The sequence below is a fragment of the Odocoileus virginianus genome, unplaced genomic scaffold (assembly GCF_023699985.2).
Source record: "Odocoileus virginianus isolate 20LAN1187 ecotype Illinois unplaced genomic scaffold, Ovbor_1.2 Unplaced_Contig_1, whole genome shotgun sequence".
Lineage (NCBI taxonomy): Eukaryota > Metazoa > Chordata > Mammalia > Artiodactyla > Cervidae > Odocoileus > Odocoileus virginianus.
In genome coordinates this window covers 4,718,519-4,738,144 of record NW_027224318.1, presented here as the reverse complement: position 1 = coordinate 4,738,144, position 19,626 = coordinate 4,718,519, and the positions used below count along the sequence as shown (strand labels likewise).

Here is a 19,626-nt window from a genome sequence, read left to right as displayed (position 1 = left end):
ACAGTGGTGACTCAATGACCCTCTATCACTGCCTAAGCTTCTCTCACTCAGACAGAACTTGGCCACAGAAGACTACTCTGACCATGCCCCCATTCCGTACTCATGCCTCTTTCTGGGAGAGGCTTTCTGGCTCAGTGAGACAAACTCAGTCTAGAATGCGGGGTTACCCTACCAAGTCACCTCACAGGCCTCCAACTGGATCACACAGGAGCTAAACATAAACTTTTGGCCACCTGCTCAGAAGGGCCTGTGGATACAGCAGGAGCTCAGAGAGTCACGTGCAGCAGGGCTGCTTAGTATATTATCACCTGTGCTGTGAACCTACTCAGGAATGAAATGGAAGCCCAATAACACATTGCTGAAAACAGCTATATACTATTTTTGGATCCTAAAAGAAATATTTAGCAAAACTTATATGAGCCTAATAAAACTCATGTTATCTATACTATAAATATGCATGCAAGTTCTATTACATGCACTTTTTCCCTAAAAAAAATCAAAAAACGACGTTAGTGGGCCAGTAAAGGTGGTGTGAGCGGCGAAGAACTGATACTTTTGAACTGTGGTGTTGGAGAAGACTCTTGAGAGTCCCTTGGACTGCAAGAAGATCCAACCAGTCCATCCTAAAGGAGATCAGTCCTGGGTGTTCATTGGAAGGACTGATGCTGAAGCTGAAACTCCAATACTTTGGCCACCTCATGCGAAGAGCTGACTCATTGGAAAAGACCCTGATGCTGGGAGGGATTGGGGGCAGGAGGAGAAGGGGACGACAGAGGATGAGATGGCTGGATGGCATCACCGACTCGATGGACATGAGTTTGAGTAAACTCCAGGAGTTGGTGATGGACAGGGAGGCCTGGCGTGCTGCAATTCATGGGGTCGCAAAGAGTCGGACATGACTGAGCGACTGAACTGAACGGTGGTGTGTACACTGGTTGTTACAGTGTAACATATTTGTAACATATCAGATTTGGAGCTTGAGCAAGTCTGAATCATGGAGAACAAGGGACAGGCAACTGTTGCCCTTCCTTTCCAGAGTCATCTCCAGCCTGAGGAAGGTACCGCAAAGATAAAGGAAGGAGCAGAAGCTTGGAGAGAAGGTTGGTCCTTCCACTCACCATTCGTTCGTTCATTCATTCACTCACCAGACACATACACTATACACCAGACCCTGTACTAGGAGCTCGGGCTAACCCGGCTCTCCTAGGGAAATCTTCACGAAACAAGTTAAAGACTTGTTTCCCACGCGGAGGAGGGGCCTCCGGGAGAAGGAGGCGCATCTTTCTGTCGCAGCGCGACCTGTCCCGCCCGCCCCGTCCACTCCCCCAAGATGGCGGCCGCTTCGACGCCTGCTTCGGCGCTGGCCGAGTGGGAATCTTCCCACGCCTTTGGGCTACCGGCTCGCTGCGGAACCCGCGGAGCCCAACGTTCCCAAGAGGCCGCAGGCCTTGCGTTCCCCGCGGCCCCCGCGCCAGGACAGCCCGGCTGAGCATCACCGCTCAGCAGCAGCGCAGCCCCCAGAGCCCCGCCCCCGGGGCCCCACGCCGCTGGCCCGCGTCGGCCCCTATTGACGCCACTGGGGGCGTGTCGGCGCGACCCGCGACGTCGCGACGCGCCAGCAATGGCGACTGTGTCATCCTGAGCGGGCCTCGGGTTTCCAAAGTGGTTTCCAAACGTTGACGCGGGAGCCGCAGCTGCCTCAGACCCGATCGGCGGCGGCGGCGCGCCTGCGCGCTCCCGCCTCGACCCGGATCGAGCGGCGGCTGCGAGGCCCGGCGGGGCGAATCAGGTGGGCGGTGGCGCGGCGGGGCCGGAACCTGCGACGCGCGCGCGCGCGCGGCGGGCGGGCAGCGGGCGGAGCGGGGGGCGGTGCGGCCGGCGAGTGGCCCTGACTTCCCGGGGGCTGCTGGGGCGCCGCGGGGAGGCGGGCCGGGGGGCGGTGGGGAGCGGGCTGAGTGTGGCCAACCTCCTTTTCTCTGTTCCCCTCCAGCATCAGCTTGGCCTCTTCGCTTGACCGGACCTTGCCTCTAGGCTAAGTAGGCAACATGAGCGGCAACAACTTGGATGCAAACGATGAGCTTGATGAGCAGTTGCGAATGCAAGAGTTGTACGGAGATACCAAGGATGACGACACAGAGAAAGATCCCGGTGGAGAAACCGATTCTTTCGGGCAGCAGCCGACTGACACCCCGTACGAGTGGGACCTTGACAAGAAGGCTTGGTTCCCCAAGGTAAGAGTCGCTCGGGCGCCGCTGCACAGCGGGCCCACCTGGCCAGCCTCGCGGGGCGCTCCTTTCACGTTTTCTTTGCTGAGGTCCTGGGTTAGAGCCCCTCTGGCTAGTGACGTTTCTTTTTGTTGTATCTGTGGCAGAACCGACGTGTAAAGGAATGGAAATCTTTAGGGAGATGTCTTCAATGTAATGTAATTCTTAAGTCCTTTTTATGCCTTATTAATTTTATCTATAACGGTTGCAGTTGGTTTTTGTCAGTGACTGCTTTTTATTGCAAAGAGGAAAAACACCAAGAGCAAATTCAATCGATATTAGTCTCGGGTAGTCTCAATCTTACTTATCCTGGGAATTCAGATGGTTAACTGAAGTGGTAGGTGCAAAATGCAAGTTCTTGAGTTGAAAGAAATTGATAAATTGGTAAATTTTTACTGGTTGAACTTTGAATCTTTTTTTTCTTCCCTACTAAAGTTGGTCCTAGACACGTATATTTGAACCATATCACTACAGGAATATGACAGGAGGAGCACAGAATTTGGATGGAAAAGATCTGTGCGTATTTATTTAGAGTACCTGTAAATTGTTAAGCATTCTGTTTAAGCTTGGAAGTAAAATGACCGATGTTAAACTTGGTTCTGTAAACTTTTTGGTCAGAGTACCCTGTTAATCAAAGTCTCGTGGTACAGGTGGAAAACAGGATACTTACCACCCACCAATAGACTTGCAAGCCAGTGATGCAAACCGTGTCTGCATTGTGTAATTTGAGTGTTATTTTTTTAATTATTTATTTCAACTATTTTTTTCCCCATTTTTTGTGTGTATGTTCCAATCCCTCTGAATTGTTAAACGTAACATTTCACTTGGGTACTGGTGGTGCCAGCTAAAGTGCAGATTTGGTTTCTTCAGCCTTCTGAGTACTTCAGCAGTCATCTGCTAGTAGAGTCATTTTTGGCTCTATCTTTTTATGTTATGGAACCCATACCACTTCAAACTTCTAAGTTTTAAATTTTCCTCATTCCTATGTGTTCCTCACATTGACTGGTATGAAGATATAACTACGTTTGTTTCATTGTGCAATTGTGTCTTTTTCTTTAAGAGCCAGGAGGATGGATGTGAGTTGGATTTGTTCTTGATTTGTTTTGACATTAAATGATAATGTGATTTAATTTGTAATGGTGTTAAAATAGCATTTAATTTTGTAATTGTTAGCCCCATCCTTTATACATCAAATCAGAGTTCTAGTCTTTGTGTTCTCTGCCTACAGGTATTTAAATATTTAGAGTGCATACACTTATGTTCATCTGTGTAATAAAAGAAAATTTGATTCTGTTGTTAGATTATTAGTTGACTGTTGGTTTTTATTCTGTTTATTGTTATCAGGTACTTCCTTTGATATATATATTTGTAGTCTTAGTCAAGTAGACTACAGAGATAGTAATTTACAATTGAAACAACTAGGACAGGTGCCAACATCACTTGAAATGCCTTTAATAGTATCTCAGACTTTTGTGTTGATAATCCGGGTACCCATGTCTTAATTTTTTTATTCTCTTTTGCAGTTTTCTATGTAGGTGACTATTCTTCATATATGCTTTAATTACTGTTACCCACAGAAACACTCAAATGTGACATTGTATAACTGAATATACTGTTATTTAACACAGTGTAGACTTTTCCCAGTAGGAAATCATTTTTTAATTTCTGTGTGTGTGTGCACTAAACTTCTTATTTAGATCACTGAAGATTTCATTGCTACATATCAGGCCAATTATGGCTTTTCTAACGATGGTGCATCTAGTTCTACTGCGAGTGTCCAAGATGTCAGTGCTAGGACTGCAGAAGAACCTCCGCAAAGACAACCTCCTGAACCCAGTGATCTGAAAAAGAAGGGAGAAAAGAGAAAGGCTGAATCAGGCAAGTAGATTTAGCTTGAAAAACATGAATATAAAAGTTAAAAAATATGAGCATGTGTATATGTATTTACTTTTTGGAGAGTTAGAACTTCGACAGAATCATAAGATGGGTATTTTTAATTATTATTATTATTTGGGTTCATGTGTTGACTCTCCCACTAACCTGTAGGCATCAAGCAGATTGTTTCAATTCAGTTCAGTTCTCAGTTTCTTCCTTTGCAGGACAGAATTCTTATTAGGAGATTATTTAAAGTTCTGTTTATATGGTTGGTTTTTTTTTTTTTTTTTGTACTTCTAAGTAAATTAAACAAGTCAATTTTGCTTCAGCTTGGCCAGGTTTGACACAGTAGATTGGAGTCAGAAGCAACCTATGCCAAGCTTATAGTCAGAGCAATGGTAAGGTTTTTTTCTTAAGGTAGTATCAGATGCATAAAGAACCAAGATAAGCTAGCCATCTTTTTTCAGACAGGGCTCTGAAGTGAATTACTTGTCCAAAGATCCAAATACTTTGAAAACTAGCCAGTGATTTGATTAAGTCTGTCTTATTCTAAGGGTAAGAAAAAGTTTCTGGAAGTTTTGAGAAACTGCCACACTGTCAGGATTTCATAATGGGACTCTTACCTTTTCTTGCATGTGTTTTATTTATTTACTTGATTTTTATTTTTAGGATGGTTTCATGTTGAAGAAGACAGAAATACAAATGTTTATGTGTCTGGTATGTATACCTTTTAACCACATTTAGAATAGAAAATATTTGATTTTGAGGTTTTTCACAAAGTTATTTTTAGATTTCCATTTCCCTGAATTCTATTTTGTATCATTGTGTCATTTATTTGTTCAGCCATTTACACTAGTGAGGAATATGTTGTTTTTTTTTTATAAAACTAAGAAAAAGTACATGTATATAACTTTGCATGCCATCCTTTCTGATGGCTTTAGGTAACTCAGCAGTTTGCCCCTTCAGATTCATTGATACAAGGCCTAATCAAAGCATGATTTTAATGTATATTTGAATACATTAAAACATGAAATTTCTTCAAGTCTACAGATGTGAGATTTTTACACACTTTTAGAAAACCAAAATTTTGGTGCACTCATCACTCATCCAAATTACAGATTTTGAATTAGTAGAAACTTAAGTAACCCTCACCTTTGTTATAAATGCCTTTATAATTTTTTTCCTTAACATCACAGGTTTGCCTCCAGATATTACAGTGGATGAATTTATACAGCTCATGTCGAAGTTTGGCATTATTATGAGAGATCCTCAAACAGAAGAATTTAAGGTCAAGCTTTACAAAGATAATCAAGGAAATCTTAAAGGAGATGGACTTTGCTGTTATTTGAAGGTTAGTTATGTGGTCATGTAAGTTTCTTCTATCTCCATTTCAGCTCAGGAACCAGGGCTATAATTTTGTATAGTTGATAACCAAGGGTGAGGGCTATTCAAAACAGGATGGGAAGAAAACTCTTGATTCTGATTGTGCTTGTGTGTGTCGCATTGATAAAGTTACTTACTTGCTCTTGTAAGAAACTATGTTACCAAGTCAAGGTATTACGCAAGTCATAGGATAGAGGTGCTTCTTTTGTCTTAAAAGAATTCTTGCTACAAATATATCTTTAGGAGTGTATGGATGTAATCAACACAGAACACATTCAAAAAATCCACAAAGAAAAAGTCTGTGTAACATTTTATTCTCCCATTGGAATGAGTTAGACCAGGGTTTGGCAAACTTCTGCCCACTGCCTATCTTTGTGAATGAAGTTTTATTGTAACACGCCCACATTGATTCATTTATACATTTGTCTATACCTCCTTTCACATTTCAGCAGCAAAGTTGAATAGTTGTAACACAGACCACATGACCCACATAGCCTAAAATATTTACTCATCAGCCCTTTACAAAAGAAGTTTTCTGACCCCTGAATTAAACCATAAAGGAAGTGATAATTTAGGCTTAGTGCTTTGAAATATATTTTGAATGAGAGAGAAGAGAGTGTGGTATTAACAGACATTTGCAGAACTTTATGTATTCATGGTACCATAAATTGCACAAGGGAAAGTTCAGTGTCAAGGCAGCCATTATTTTTGGAACACCTGTCACCTTAGGAGCATGTGTTACTATGCATTATTGCAGGGTACAAAAGAAACGGGCACAATGATGGCATATTACATATGTCTTGGAACCTGAAAATAATTACAAAGTGAAATCAAAGTGTTAAAACAACAGTACCAACGTCACGAGTGTGTTGCGAGTATACAGCATTTCAGTGAAATCAGAGGAGGCTAAGAGTAAGCTGACAGCATTGGGAAAGATAGGTTTTTGACCTTGTTCTTGAACATGATGGGGATCATACAAGACTATGACCATTATAGGAAGATATTTATGTAATTTTCAAATGTAAGGAGCTTGAACACTTAGTAAGTTCTTCAGGGTTTACTAAAAATCTGTGAAGAGTCTTAGGGGATTTCATTGGGTTTTAAATTTTTTAAAGAGAAAAACAGGGTTTATATATAAACTTTATATATAAAATTATGACCCATGAAAGTACAAGATTATCAAACCAGTGAATTGAGTTCCAGAATAACATAGTTAATTGTTCTAGGATCCATATTTGATTGTGTGGCTGAATTCAGCTGTCCTTTTGAGTTTTCCTCAGATCTTTGAATCAGTGCGGAGCTGACAACTGCCCCCTCTATAGGACCCAGAATCCACAAATGTGTGTAATGTTCAAGCTGTCAGATAATCATCTTCCTAGTATATCACAGACCTACATTTTAATTGATGAACAAAAAAAATTAAAGGCTGACCAAGCTATTCCCAGTTTCTTCAGTCATTTAGTCTTTTAAGTAGGAAACTTTTAGAATTTTAAAATTGGAATGCACCTTAGAAATCAGGCAAGTCCATTTGCCTCATTGTACGGATGAGAGATTGAGACTCCAAAAGGCAAAACTGCAATTCCAGTAATGGTATAACTTTAATTTTGTCAAGAACTCTGCAAAGAAGGCAATTCCATTCACATTTTATAGATGAAGAAATTGGGGCTCAGGAAGCTTGAATAACTTGCTTAGCTTCATATAACTGGTTGGGGACAGTTGTGACTTAAATACAAATTTCCTGATAGGCATTCTGGAGTTCTTTATTCCCATGTAGGTAGTTACATTTACATTTTTATTTTGTGTATAGTCATCATTCATCTAAAACACTCCTAAAGTTTCATTTCAGTTTGTAAATTACTGATTGTAACTTGTTTTCACTTTACAAAGAGAGAATCTGTGGATCTGGCGTTAAAACTTTTGGATGATGATGAAATTAGAGGCTACAAATTACACGTGGAGGTGGCAAAATTTCAGTTGAAAGGAGAATATGATGCCTCAAAGAAGAAGAAGAAGTGCAAAGACTACAAGAAAAAGCTGTCTATGCAACAAAAGTTGGTTGTTTTTTTTTCCCCCCATTTTGAAAGATTTTGTATAAATGTTCTAGAGTATGTTTTTGGTAATAACTGCATAGTTTTATTTCATCAAATATGCCTGCAGATTATTTTTAAAGAATTTTCATTTACTATACACCTGAAAACAACACATTATAAATCAACTATATGTCAATATAAAGTAAAAATTTTTTAAGCTTTAATTAGATCCTCAGAAGCCTTCAGTAATCTGTGTAATAGGCTGTTTGGCAGTGATGGTGTTTTTCATTTTCTGGGGTGTTCGTTTTTAATACTTAAAACTTGTTAAATACTTGTTAAATACTTAACAAGGACTTAAATAAAATAAAGCCATCTCTACAGAAAATATTGAATATCAAATTAAATAAGATGGTTCAGGTTTATATACGAGAGCCATTAGTTCATTTTTTAATGTGGATGGAATCAGCGTACCAGGAGCTAAATTTTTACATTCATACTAGTTAGTAGGAGTTAGAACTTAGAAATTATAAGCTTTATCATTTTTCGTGTACTGTGTGGTTGTATATAATATACACATGTCATCAAGTTTCTATTAATTTAATGTTTTTTGAAATATACTGGTTTTAAGAAATGAGCCAAAATGATGGGCACTTAGATCATGGTGAATTCTAATAAAGCTTCTAACACTATGCTTAAACTAATGGTAAAATGGTTATAAAAGAATTTAGTTGTGATGCCAATAGTTTTTATAGGAATAAAGTAGATACCTAAGCATTTTATAGACAAATCAGTAAGATTTAAAATTGTAACAGAGTAGTTTTATATATTTCAGTGCAGTTGTTCTTTATAATTATAAAATACCTAGAAACTAATACAATTTGAACATTTCCTTGGCCTCTAAATGTCTCTTCCTAGATAGTCATAGATACTAAATAATTACCAATTTTCCAGAAGTCTCATTGGAATGTTTGTAACCAGACAGCAGTTCTGAAAAATATACTTACTCTGGGCATTTCAGATACTGGGTCCGTCTTTCACCTGCCCATTATTTTTATTTCAGAAAACTGTGCAGTAACTGTGACTAAAATACACATTGTTTTGGAATCAAATAATAATCATTATTAAGCATTCAATAAAGGATTATATTTATAGCTTGTTTTTTCCTCTCTCCAACAAGTCTGAAATGAAATTCACAACTTCTTGTTCCTACTTTGTCACCTTAGGCAGTTGGATTGGAGACCTGAGAGACGAGCTGGCCCATCCCGAATGCGCCATGAGCGAGTTGTCATCATCAAAAACATGTTTCATCCAATGGATTTTGAGGTAGGAAGAAGTATTCTTACAGTTAGAAACACAGATATTCTTTCAAGATAACCCAAAGCTTGCCTCACCACATCTTTCTCATGTCACATCCTGCATGTTCATGAGTTGGCATGGTTGGAAAATGGAACCAAGAATCAGTTGAAGGTTTCAGATTTTCCCAGGTTTATTCCAGTGTTCTTTTAGTCATATCCCAAGTAAACCAGTCTAATACCCATACTGTGGCCCCAAATGGCAGCTGCTATATTAAAAATATAGTCTTGAAAAGATTTCTGTGAGTCACTTGTGGATGTTAAGTACAGTTCAACAATACAGGCTTACTTTGGTGGGGAGGACCAGTTTCACAATTGGAAATGAAAATCTCACTTTAGTGCTGAAAGTTTGATCCTTAAAAAACCTTAGGTTAGTGAAATACTGCTGCTGCTGCTGCTGCTAAGTCGCTTCAGCCATGTCTGACTCTGTGCAGGCCCATAGACGGCAGCCCACAGGCTCCTCCATCCCTGGGATTCTCCAGGCAAGAACACTGGAGTAGGTTGCCATTTGCCTCTCCAATGCATGCTAAGTCGCTTCAGTCATGTTTGACTGTGCGACCCCCACGGACAGCAGCCCACCAGGCTCCTCTGTCCACGGAATTCTCCAGGCAAGAATACTGGAGTAGGTTGCCATTTCCTTCTCCAAGTGAAATACAGTCCCCAACATTTGAGTAGTGGAGGTGGTTTTTCAGAATCTAATTTTTACAAAACTCTTTAGTGGCTATTAGGAGGACTTCGTAATACTTGATGTCCATGGATGATTCTAGGAACAGCAAATAAAAGTGAATAAAGGAAGCAGAGCTACCAGAGAGGATTAAGGAATATTAATTGCCATCAGGGTACCTTGTGTTACATTCTGCATCTTGTTCTTTTCTGTGTGTTTTGGCCTAGACTCATGGGATCATTCATGGAAGAACAATTCTTTATTCTCTGCCTGGATTCTGAAATTAATGATAACAAGTTACACATAAGAAAGCAATGTTCCTAATGTAAAATTCCAGACAGTTTGCATATGTTCTTGTTCCTACCAAAGCCCACTCTTGTTCCTTCTGTACACTGAGAATCAGAGTAGAAATATCATTTTTTTTCCCAATTATTTTTATTAGTTGGAGGCTAATTACTTTACAGTATTGTAGTGGTTTTTGCTATACATTGACATGAATCAGCCATGGATTTACATGTGTTCCCCATCCTGAACCCCTGTCCCCCCCCCATCCCATCCCTCTGGGTCTTCCCAGTGCACCAGCCCCGAGCACTTGTCTCATGCATCCAACCTGGACTGGCGATCTGTTTCACACTTGATAATATACATGTTTCGATGCTGTTCTCTCAGATCATCCCACCCTCGCCTTCTCCCATAGAGTCCAAAAGTCTGTTCTATACATCTGTGTCTCTTTTTCTGTCTTGCATATAGGGTTATCATTACCATCTTTCTAAATTCCATATATATGCGTTAGTATACTGTAAAAGGCTGAGAAGTGATAGCAATATCATTTTAGCCTCCTTTGAGAGAGCTCCAAAATGGTCTGTGAAGCTCCATCTCTGTAAATAGTGAGGTGATAGGATTTACTGTGCATCTGTGGAGCCTGTATCTTTTGAGGTCATTGAGAAGATACATGTGGTCTACTAGTACTGTGTGGTGTCTCTTCTGACTTGAATCCTGAAGAATCTTGAAATATGACAGAGCCAGTTTAGACTTGCAGTGATAATGAACTATGTTGTTTTTTTTTAAATGCATGTAGGGACTTTCCTGGTGGTCCAATGGTTAGGACTCTGAGCGCCCACTGCTGGGGGCCCCAAGTTCAGTCCCTGGTCAGGGAACTAAGATCCCACAAGCTGCAAGGATGGCCAAAAAAACCCCACACATGTTCACATGCACACTAAATGCTTTTTGCAGTGCTGTCCCTCCCAGCTGGGTCTTTGAAAGGCATGTATAAATGGATCATGGTATCTAGTCTACTTAATGCAACTCCAGAATTCCCTGTGATTCATCTACATTTTGTTTCCTTGGCATATAATTGTGTTTTTAGTTAGGTGACCTATTAATTTCTGTGACTCGAGACCTTAGATTCACAACATTCTATACTCCTAACACTTGAACATGAACATAAATGTAAATTTAATTTATTAAGTATGTGGGATCTCTGCAAGTTGAAGTCTGTTGAGTAATTACCTTTAACCTGTTTCTGCCTCCTGCCTTGCTCATTGAGACACTTAGGTCTAGCTATCACCCTGGGCAGACTTAATTTTTCCTAGCTTAACAAATAATCTTTCCTCCCAAAAGCACATTTATTCTTCCTTGACTTCTACAAATTCCCTCCAGTGGATGTTTTTAAGCATAGAGATTTTATGCATGTAAGTTCTTGATTGTTTAAAAAAGAAAATCTTGATTGGTTTAGTATAACTTTGGAATTATAGAGCCTTTATATTAACTGGTTTTATTTTATTCATAGCATTTATTATCTGAAATTATTGGATCTTATCTGTTAGAATATGAACTCCATGAGAGGCAGGGCTCTGTCTACCTGGTTTGCTGTTATAGTCCCAGTGCTTAGCACACGGAAGGCCCTCAACATTCATCTGAAGAAGTGAAAGAATGAAAGAAGCCCCTTTTACTCACAAGGCAGAGTGTTTTCTTTCACTCAATGAATAGAATATTCTCTCTTGAGCATCTTTGCAAATGAAGGAAAGTTTTCAGACAGCTGTGCCACAGAGGCTGGGGAGGGCAGTGGTGGGCTTCAGAGTTCTTGGGCAGAGAAACCCTTGGTACCGTCTTTGTTTGCCCATCTACCTGGGCTTGTGTGGTCTGCCGAGCTTGATGAGAGCCTGTCAGCAGTTTCTGTGTTTTTGCTCAGTGTTTCGTAGGCCTGAATGTGAAAGTGTATCAGTATAGGCCTGTCCACTGTAGTAGATTGTCCAGTGTGGTAGACTATAGCCACATGTGATTATTTAAATTTATTTATTTTATTATTATTATTTTTCCTCTTTGGCCATACCATGTAGCTTGTGGGATCTTAGATCTCTGACCAGGGGTTGAACCTTTTTTTTTTTTCTAAAAAAAAAAACAAACAAACAACAAATTGAAGTTTTTGTGGCAACCCTGTGTGGAGCAAGCCTGTTAGTACCATCTTTCCAGTAGCATTTGCTCACTCTCTTTCTCTCTGTCACATTTTGGTAATTGTCACAGTAGTTTATACTTTTTTGTTATTACTCTATTTGTTATGGTGATTTGTGATCAGTAATCTTTGTTACTATGATGACTTGGTGGAGGTTCAGGTGATGGTTAGCATTTTTTAGCAGTATTTTTTTAATTAAGGCATATCTTTTTTTAGATATGTTGCTTTTGTACACTTAATAGACTACAGTATAGTGTAACATAACTGGAAAACCAAAAAAGTTTGTGTGACTTGCCTTATTGCAATATTTGCTTTATTGTGCTGTTCTGGAACCGAACCTGCAGTATCTCCAAGGTATGCCTGTATGTCTTTATTCCAAACAGCCGATTAGTGTTAGAAGCAAAATGCCTGGAAATACCTTTTGGTATCAGGGTGAACAGTGAAGGCTAGTATTTTAAATGTAACTTTAAGGGGTTTTCAGTGTTTAATTCAAAGCCGTATTTAAAAAAAAAAATCATGCCTGGCAAATTTGAATACTGAGAGATGGAAAACCAAAACTCAGATGCAGAGGTGGATTTCTCATTGTGTATAACAGGGCTGTCCAAAAGAAGTCTAATCTGAGCCATATATGTAACTTAAATTTTTCTAGCAGCCACAGTATAAATACAACATGAAACGGGAAGTAAATTTTTTTTTTCTTTTTTTTTTCTTTTTATTTTTTTTCCATTTATTTTTATTAGTTGGAGGCTAATTACTTTACATCATTGCAGTGGTTTTTGTCATACATTGAAGGAAGTAAATTTTAATAATGAATTTTCTTGAATCCAATATATCCAAATATTATGATTTTAGTGTATACCATAAAAATGTTAATAAGCTATGTTTCATTGTTTTTTTCCCCCTTTGGTACTAAATTTTCAAAATCTGATATTTACTTCACATCTACAGCCCACATCAATTTGGACAAGCCACGTTTCAAGGGTTCAGTAGCCACATGGGGTTATTGGCGACTGTCTTGAATAGGTTTAGATTGGAAAGGAATGAGAAATACAGTTTTTTTCCTGGGAAAACAAAGCACCACCCTGGAAAAAAATTATGAGTGTCGAACGCAGAAGGTTTCAGCTTAACTGTCTTGAGTTTAGTCTCAGGTCTGTTGCTTGCAAAGAGCTGTCTTTGGAAAATTTTCATGCTTAGCTCAGTTAAAGATACTTAACCAGGGGAAGGGGTTATTATCTTTAAGTCTCATGATACTATAGCAGTAGAGACACATTTGTTTTTCAAGCTGGTAAAAATGAAAACAGAAGTCTGGGAAGTCTTTGGCTGAAATTTTATGTTCTTTTAGGAAGAGCACTGAGACTTTGATAAAGAAATAAAGACAGGGACTTCCCTGGTGGTCCAGTGGTTAAGAATCCGCCTTCCAATGCAGGGACACTGGTTCAGTCCCTGGTTGGGGAACTGAAATCCCACACGCCACCAGGCAACTAAGCCTGCATGCTGCAACTAAAACCTGATGCAGCCAAAAATAAAAATTAAAAAGTTCTTAAAAAAGAAAGACAGTAATGCACCCCTCCCTCTACTGTGGAATCATGCTTAAATTTGTCAAATATTTTGAAACAGTTCTTGTTTTTAATATAATCCTGATTTCCTTTGGGAAAGAAAATAGAGTTATTAGGAACAGTTTATCAAACTGAGAAAGTTTTTTATCGACTGTTCATTGTGTGAAAAGACAGTGCTGTGTTCTGTGAGGTATTTGAAATTCAGTCAAGGGAGATTCCTGCTTGCAGAAAGCACCCAATCTGATAGGAGCTACCCGCCACACACACATCCCTAGAAGCCACCCCATGGCTTTACCAAATGAGTATGGAGTTTATGCTCCATTCCCCATTCCTCTCAGGTTTGAGAATTTTGTATAAAACAAATTGCATATTCTCCAAAGTTAGATTTTGTAAGTGGGAGAAATCCAGAGTCCTGCCAGCTATAGTTTTAGAAGCCTCAGATTTATAGGATTTCTACAGTTTTAATTTTAAATTTGATATCAGTAACTGCCTGCCAGTTGTTTATTTTTGCCTTTTGACAAACTTTAAGAAGGAGAAGCCACTTGTCATTTTTTGCTGTTCTCATTAGTTGGTGAGGATTCAAATGTTTCCTAAAAAGTGTTCAGGTCTGCTTCAATAGAAATTAGTAGATAGGATATCCTTGTATTGTTTGTATGTAGTTGAAATTCAGGTTGATAATGTAACTTTTTTACGAGCCTTTTTCATGCTTTGGAACTTGAAGAAAAATTTAATTCCCACAGGAAATCTTAAGTCCTTTTGTTGTTGGGGGAGGGGGACTCAAGACCACTAGAAGCAGCAGTGTTTGAGTATTCTTAATAGACATAGTTGCAAGAAAGCAGTAGTTAAGTTAAGTTATTGTGTGGTTAATAGCAGCTCCTTATTTGTGTGTTTCTATTGCAGTGTGGTAGGAGGCAAGATGAACAGGAATCCTTATAAGGGAGGTTTACCCTATGAGTTAAAATAGAATCTCAGAAGCACAGAGAATAATTGTAGGACACTCCGTTAATGAAGGGCTTCCCTCATAGCTCAGTTGGTAAAGAATCTGCCTGCAATGCAGGAGATCCCAGTTCAATCCCTGGGGTGGGAAGATCCCCTGGAGAAGGGAAAGGCTACCCACTCCAGTATTCTGGCCTGGAGAACTCCATGGACTGTATAGTCCACGGGGTCGCAAAGAGTCGGACAGGACTGAGCAACTTTCACTTCACTTCATTTCAGTCAATGAAAAGGATATATGTCTCCCCCTTGCAACATTTTAGTAAATAGGAATCTATGCAAAGCACAAAGCAAAGATTTTTCATCTTCACAGTCATTGTAATGCCCATGCAGAACATAAGAATTAGCAGTCTCTGACTTAACATGTGCCACAGGACTTCACCTGTTACAGCTGTTATTATTTGGGATTTTCACTGACATGCTCCTTCCAACTCTCCTTTGCCACTGCATGTTCCCATTGCTGCCTACCATACTTGTCCATCCCCCGCCTTAAAGCCAGGCAGACCAGTAGTAGTAGCAGCAGTTGTGATAGTCTAACCTCTTTCGCCTTTGATTTTTTTTAATTTTGTAGACTGCAGGCAAACATAGCTAATAACCTTAAGCAAAACTTTTGTTTGTTGGTTTGTCAGAGCAATAAATTTCATTCTCAGGATTTATAAAGGGGAAAACCCCTTTTAATTGAGTGTGTTTCTGTAGGATGATCCACTGGTGTTGAATGAAATCAGAGAAGACCTTCGAGTAGAGTGCTCAAAGTTTGGACAAATTAGGAAGCTCCTTCTCTTTGATGTAAGTTCATGGCTTGAACAAATGATTCCTAAAGCAATTTTTTTCCGTTTTAATAAGTTATTACCAAATGTCAGTATGCCTCCAAGTTTTTGTATTAATGTTTTTATGTAGTAGGTCTGCTCTCTAGTGGTGGTGGTCTGTTAGCAGCAATTAGATGAACGTGGATTACAAGCCAAGACTTTGATAGACTTGGTTATTTTCCTTTATCATCACTCTTGAGTATGTATATGGCCAGGTGAAAGTATAAAAGAGTCATCACTTATTGATTGCAAACTACAGTCACTTTACATGTTATCTCATTTAATCCTCCCAATCCCCTGAGGTAGGTGCTATTTTACCCATTTTTATTTATTTACCCATTTTACAGATGAGGGAGTTTAGAGATTGAGCACCTTGCCCAAGGTCATTTAGCTGGTAAATGGCAGAGCCAGGATTTAATCCCAAGGCTATTCAGCTTCAGAGCCCACATTCTTAACAACCATGCTGTCTGCTTCTCCTTTGATACAGTTATGAGCAGGAACATTTCCAAGTATATCATGCTTGGTTTTTGCTAGACAAAGTTAAGCTAAAGAAGTAGCTAGCTGTGTGTCACTGGCTGGAGTAAATGGAAAGAAAGACTTCATACATAAAATCTTTAGCTTAAATGATCAGAAAGAATACTACTTCCCTACTTTGCCACATGCGTATATTTCTCTTTCAGTTTTTTCATTCATTCCTTCTTTTATCTTCCTTGTTTTTTTTTAGAGACACCCCGATGGTGTGGCCTCTGTGTCCTTTAGGGATCCAGAGGAAGCTGATTATTGTATCCAAACCCTCAATGGAAGGTGGTTTGGTGGGCGTCAAATCACTGCCCAAGCATGGGATGGAACTACAGATTATCAGGTGAGTTCTGCAACTGTCAAGGGCACATGAATTCTTTCATTCCAACAGATACTGATCTAGCAGTTTTTCATGTAAGTTTTCGGTTATGTGTCATCTGTTTAATGTAACAGTACTTTTAAATAATCCTTTACATTCAGAGTATGGAAAGAAAAATGTTTCATTCTTTCAGTTTATAAGTCTGAAGTGTTGAGCTTGCTCAGAACAGCAATAGGGAAAGAACACATTAAGCTAAAGTGTTTCTCTTCTTTTCTGTCTTATGAAGTACAGAGAGTTCAATGATTAACTTTTTAATTGATGAGGTGTTTCTGCAGTGCTGTGGCATTGGGCATTTATTTAAACAATCTTAAGGTCAGCGCTAGTAAGTTAAGGTGTAAAGTTTGGAAAGTGAAGATAGGGAATTGCTTTCATTTCCCAGAAGTGATACCTTATAAAATCAGAGTACTGTCAGCAATATTAGAAATGTTCCAAGACGTTACTTCTCTTGGCCTAAAACATCTCTTAACAGCAGTTTCCATGTGTACACAGGTGGAGGAGACCACAAGAGAAAGGGAGGAAAGGCTGAGAGGATGGGAGGCTTTCCTCAGCGCTCCTGAGGCCAACAGAGGCCTGCAGCATTCAAATTCCATCCGTGCTCCAGAAAGGGCAGGGCCTGCTAGAGTTAGGCATTTTTCTGAGCACCCTGGCACATCTCAAACAAATGTTCAAGCAGCTCCAACTGAAATGGCATTTGAAGAACCTATAGATGAAAAGAAGTTTGAAAAAATGGAAGATGGGGGAGAAGTTGAAGAAGTTGCTTCTGAAAAAGATGCTAAAGAAAGTGGCCCTGAGAAAGAAGCTGAAGGTCCCCAAGAAGAATCTGAAGAGAGCTGCCTTGAAAGAGAGTCTAAGGAAGGCTGTCCCAAAAGAGAGAGTGAAGAAGACTTCCCCAAGAGAGAGTCTGGAGAAGGCAGCCCTGAGAAAGATCATGAAGAGGGTAATCCTAACAAAGAGTCAAAAGAGACTGTCCCTGAAAGAGAATCCAAAAAGAAGAAACTCAAAACAGATCCTGACAAGAATGGCCATGAGAAGGAGTCTGAAGAAGGCCCCGGCAAGGAGTCTGAGGGGGAGGCCAGCCCCCAAAAGGTGGCTTCTGAAGATGACGACTCAGAACAAGAGTCTGAAGACTGCTCGGAAAAGCAGTTTGAAGATGGCTCTAAAAAAGAGTTAGAAGAAAATGACCTTGAGAAAGGCTTTGAGGAAGATGCCTCCGACAAGGAATTTAATGAAAACATTCCAGAAAAAGAGTTAGAAGAAAATGACTCTGAAAAATCAGAATTCAAGGATGACAGCTCTGAAAAAGTGTTTGATGAAGAAGGCTCTGAGAAAGAGTTTGAAGAAGAGTCAGATGAAAAGGAAGGAGAGGAAGATGCATGTGAAAAGCTATTTGATGATGAGTCGGAAGAGAAAGAGGATGAAGAAGATGCAGAAGAAAAGGAACTTGAAGATGCTGATGAAAAGGACAAAGAAGATGATGCAGATGAAAAGGTATTTGAAGATTCGGACGGAAAAGAAAATGAAGAAGATGGAGATGTAAAGGAAGATGAAAGCATAGATGAAAAGGTATTTGAAGATGATGATTCCAACGAGAAGTTGTTTGATGACGATGTCAGTGACAAATTGTTTGAAGATTCTGACGAGACAGGGACTGTGGGTGGTTTAGGGAATGTTAAGGAGGAAGGGCCCTTGTCCACAGGCAGCAGCTTTGTTCTCAGTAGTGAGGATGATGATGACGACGACACTATTTAATCCCTTAAGCTTGCTTTTTATGGAGATTCCTTCTCCATTTTGCCTCTGCTGCAGGGTAGTTACTCATAGTGTTACATGAATGTGTGCATAGAGGTAGGGTGCCATCTGATTAATGCAGTGAAGTGTTCATGGTTACCTGTACCTAATGGTTTTAAATATGTGTTCATTGGCTGTTCAGTTCAAACTCCATAGCATAATGCAAGTTACCTTGTTCCTCCTCCTTTGTCAGATTTAAGTGCATGCAAAATAATGTTGTTTAAAGTATTCCGATTAAAGTTGGTGACATTCAGAAATAAAGAATGTTGTTGATATGCAGAAATGGAAAATTGTACTTGAGTTAAATTGCATTTTTAATTCTTGCTCTTGCTTATTTCATACTAACGTTTGGTATTTTTTAAGGACTTGAAAAATCCCTGTAGGTGTCTCCTTGCTTCCACTTTATGATGTTACCACTGATATCCCCATTTCCCCTCTCTAAACCAGAACATGTTACTAAAACTTATGAGGTAAAGAACTCTTCAGAGTTTTTCACTGCCCAGTCCTCACAAGTTACTTTTTTCTACCCTCTTCCCATGAAAATTGACTCTTAAATGTGCAAAGGTGAACTTCCCAAAGTCCACAGCTTCCATTATTGAAAAAAATGGAGGAGATTAGAATTCTACCATTTACTGTTTGGACACCTCTAGAAGTTGATTCAAGTTAGAAGACCTTTCCCCAGAAAAATCTGTGCGTACACTACACAACCTTTTGTATCCAGTTTGGGGCAGTTCATGTGCATCTCCTGGAGTTTAAGAACTTTTTTCACGCATATTTCAGATTTTTGTTTTTGGTTTTGTTCTAGAATCGTGGTGCCTAGTACTATGGAAATTGTGTAGTTCCAATAAAAATGTGGCTCTTTTCTTGATTGCGCTTTCCAAATTCAGTATTGATGAATTGACTTCTGATGTTACACTTAAGAAGTTATTCTCATAAATTAGAATTAAAATAAACTGCATTGGTGCATTTTCATTATACCGTCTGTCAGTGTAATCATTACCCTCTTCAGACAGAAAAGAGTTGTACTTCAAGCCAACTTTCTGAGAATTTTTTTGTTCATGTCTGGGATCTGTTAAAAATCTTCAGCCTTTTCACCAGGGACAAATCAGTGAAAGAGGTGAAGAAAGTTAAACAAAAATTGCAAACCAAAATAGTGTTCCTTTTAAAGATAAGCCAGAAAAAAAAAAGATAAGCCAGAAGCATTTAAACAGTTTATTGTGTTTTACTACAGTTTATAGTAATTTAGTGGAGAATTGTTTTTCTAAACAAAAAGGAAAGAATGCTTTCTTTTCTGTACACAATGGAACACATAACTACAACATACTTTAGCTCTAAGACTGTTAGAAGGAGGCCATTTTCATTCTAACTTCTTTCCCCTGCTCATTAATTTGGTTTATATCAAATACTCATACTCTTTCACATAAACATCCTGGAAGCAAAATTCACCAACAGCTGCAAAATGGTAAATAAGAAAATTAAAATGTAAGGGTGGGTGATAAGCATTGCAATGCTCAACAATTCCCTGACAATTTCTAAGGAGTAGTGCTTCTTAAAACTGTATATATGTC

The 19,626-nt window shown here is 39.2% G+C and overlaps 1 protein-coding gene across 2 annotated transcripts; it reads left to right on the top strand.

The window, feature by feature from the left end:
* Window positions 1–2,030: 2,030 nt before the first annotated feature.
* Window positions 2,031–19,033, top strand: HTATSF1 (HIV-1 Tat specific factor 1). 2 transcript variants are annotated; one of them, XM_020875385.2, is made up of 9 exons: window positions 2,031–2,231; window positions 3,962–4,142; window positions 4,809–4,856; window positions 5,336–5,490; window positions 7,410–7,573; window positions 8,776–8,875; window positions 15,266–15,355; window positions 16,100–16,237; window positions 16,763–19,033. In XM_020875385.2, exons 1-9 carry the CDS (start codon window positions 2,046–2,048, stop codon window positions 18,020–18,022), a joined length of 2,322 nt encoding a protein of 773 aa, XP_020731044.2. In that variant the 5' UTR covers window positions 2,031–2,045; the 3' UTR covers window positions 18,023–19,033. The 2 variants fall into 2 exon arrangements, with proteins under 2 accessions (XP_020731044.2, XP_070319376.1); XM_070463275.1 differs by lacking the exon at window positions 15,266–15,355.
* The last annotated feature ends 593 nt before the right edge of the window (window positions 19,034–19,626 follow it).

Excerpts from the sequence above, each read along its gene's own strand:
- HTATSF1 (XM_020875385.2), top strand. The coding sequence starts at position 2,046 with ATGAGCGGCAACAACTTGGATGCAAACGATGAGCTTGATGAGCAGTTG. Across the intron at positions 8,876-15,265 it reads TTCATCCAATGGATTTTGAG|GATGATCCACTGGTGTTGAA; the intron begins GTAGGAAGAAGT and ends GTGTTTCTGTAG. Across the intron at positions 16,238-16,762 it reads ATGGAACTACAGATTATCAG|GTGGAGGAGACCACAAGAGA; the intron begins GTGAGTTCTGCA and ends ATGTGTACACAG.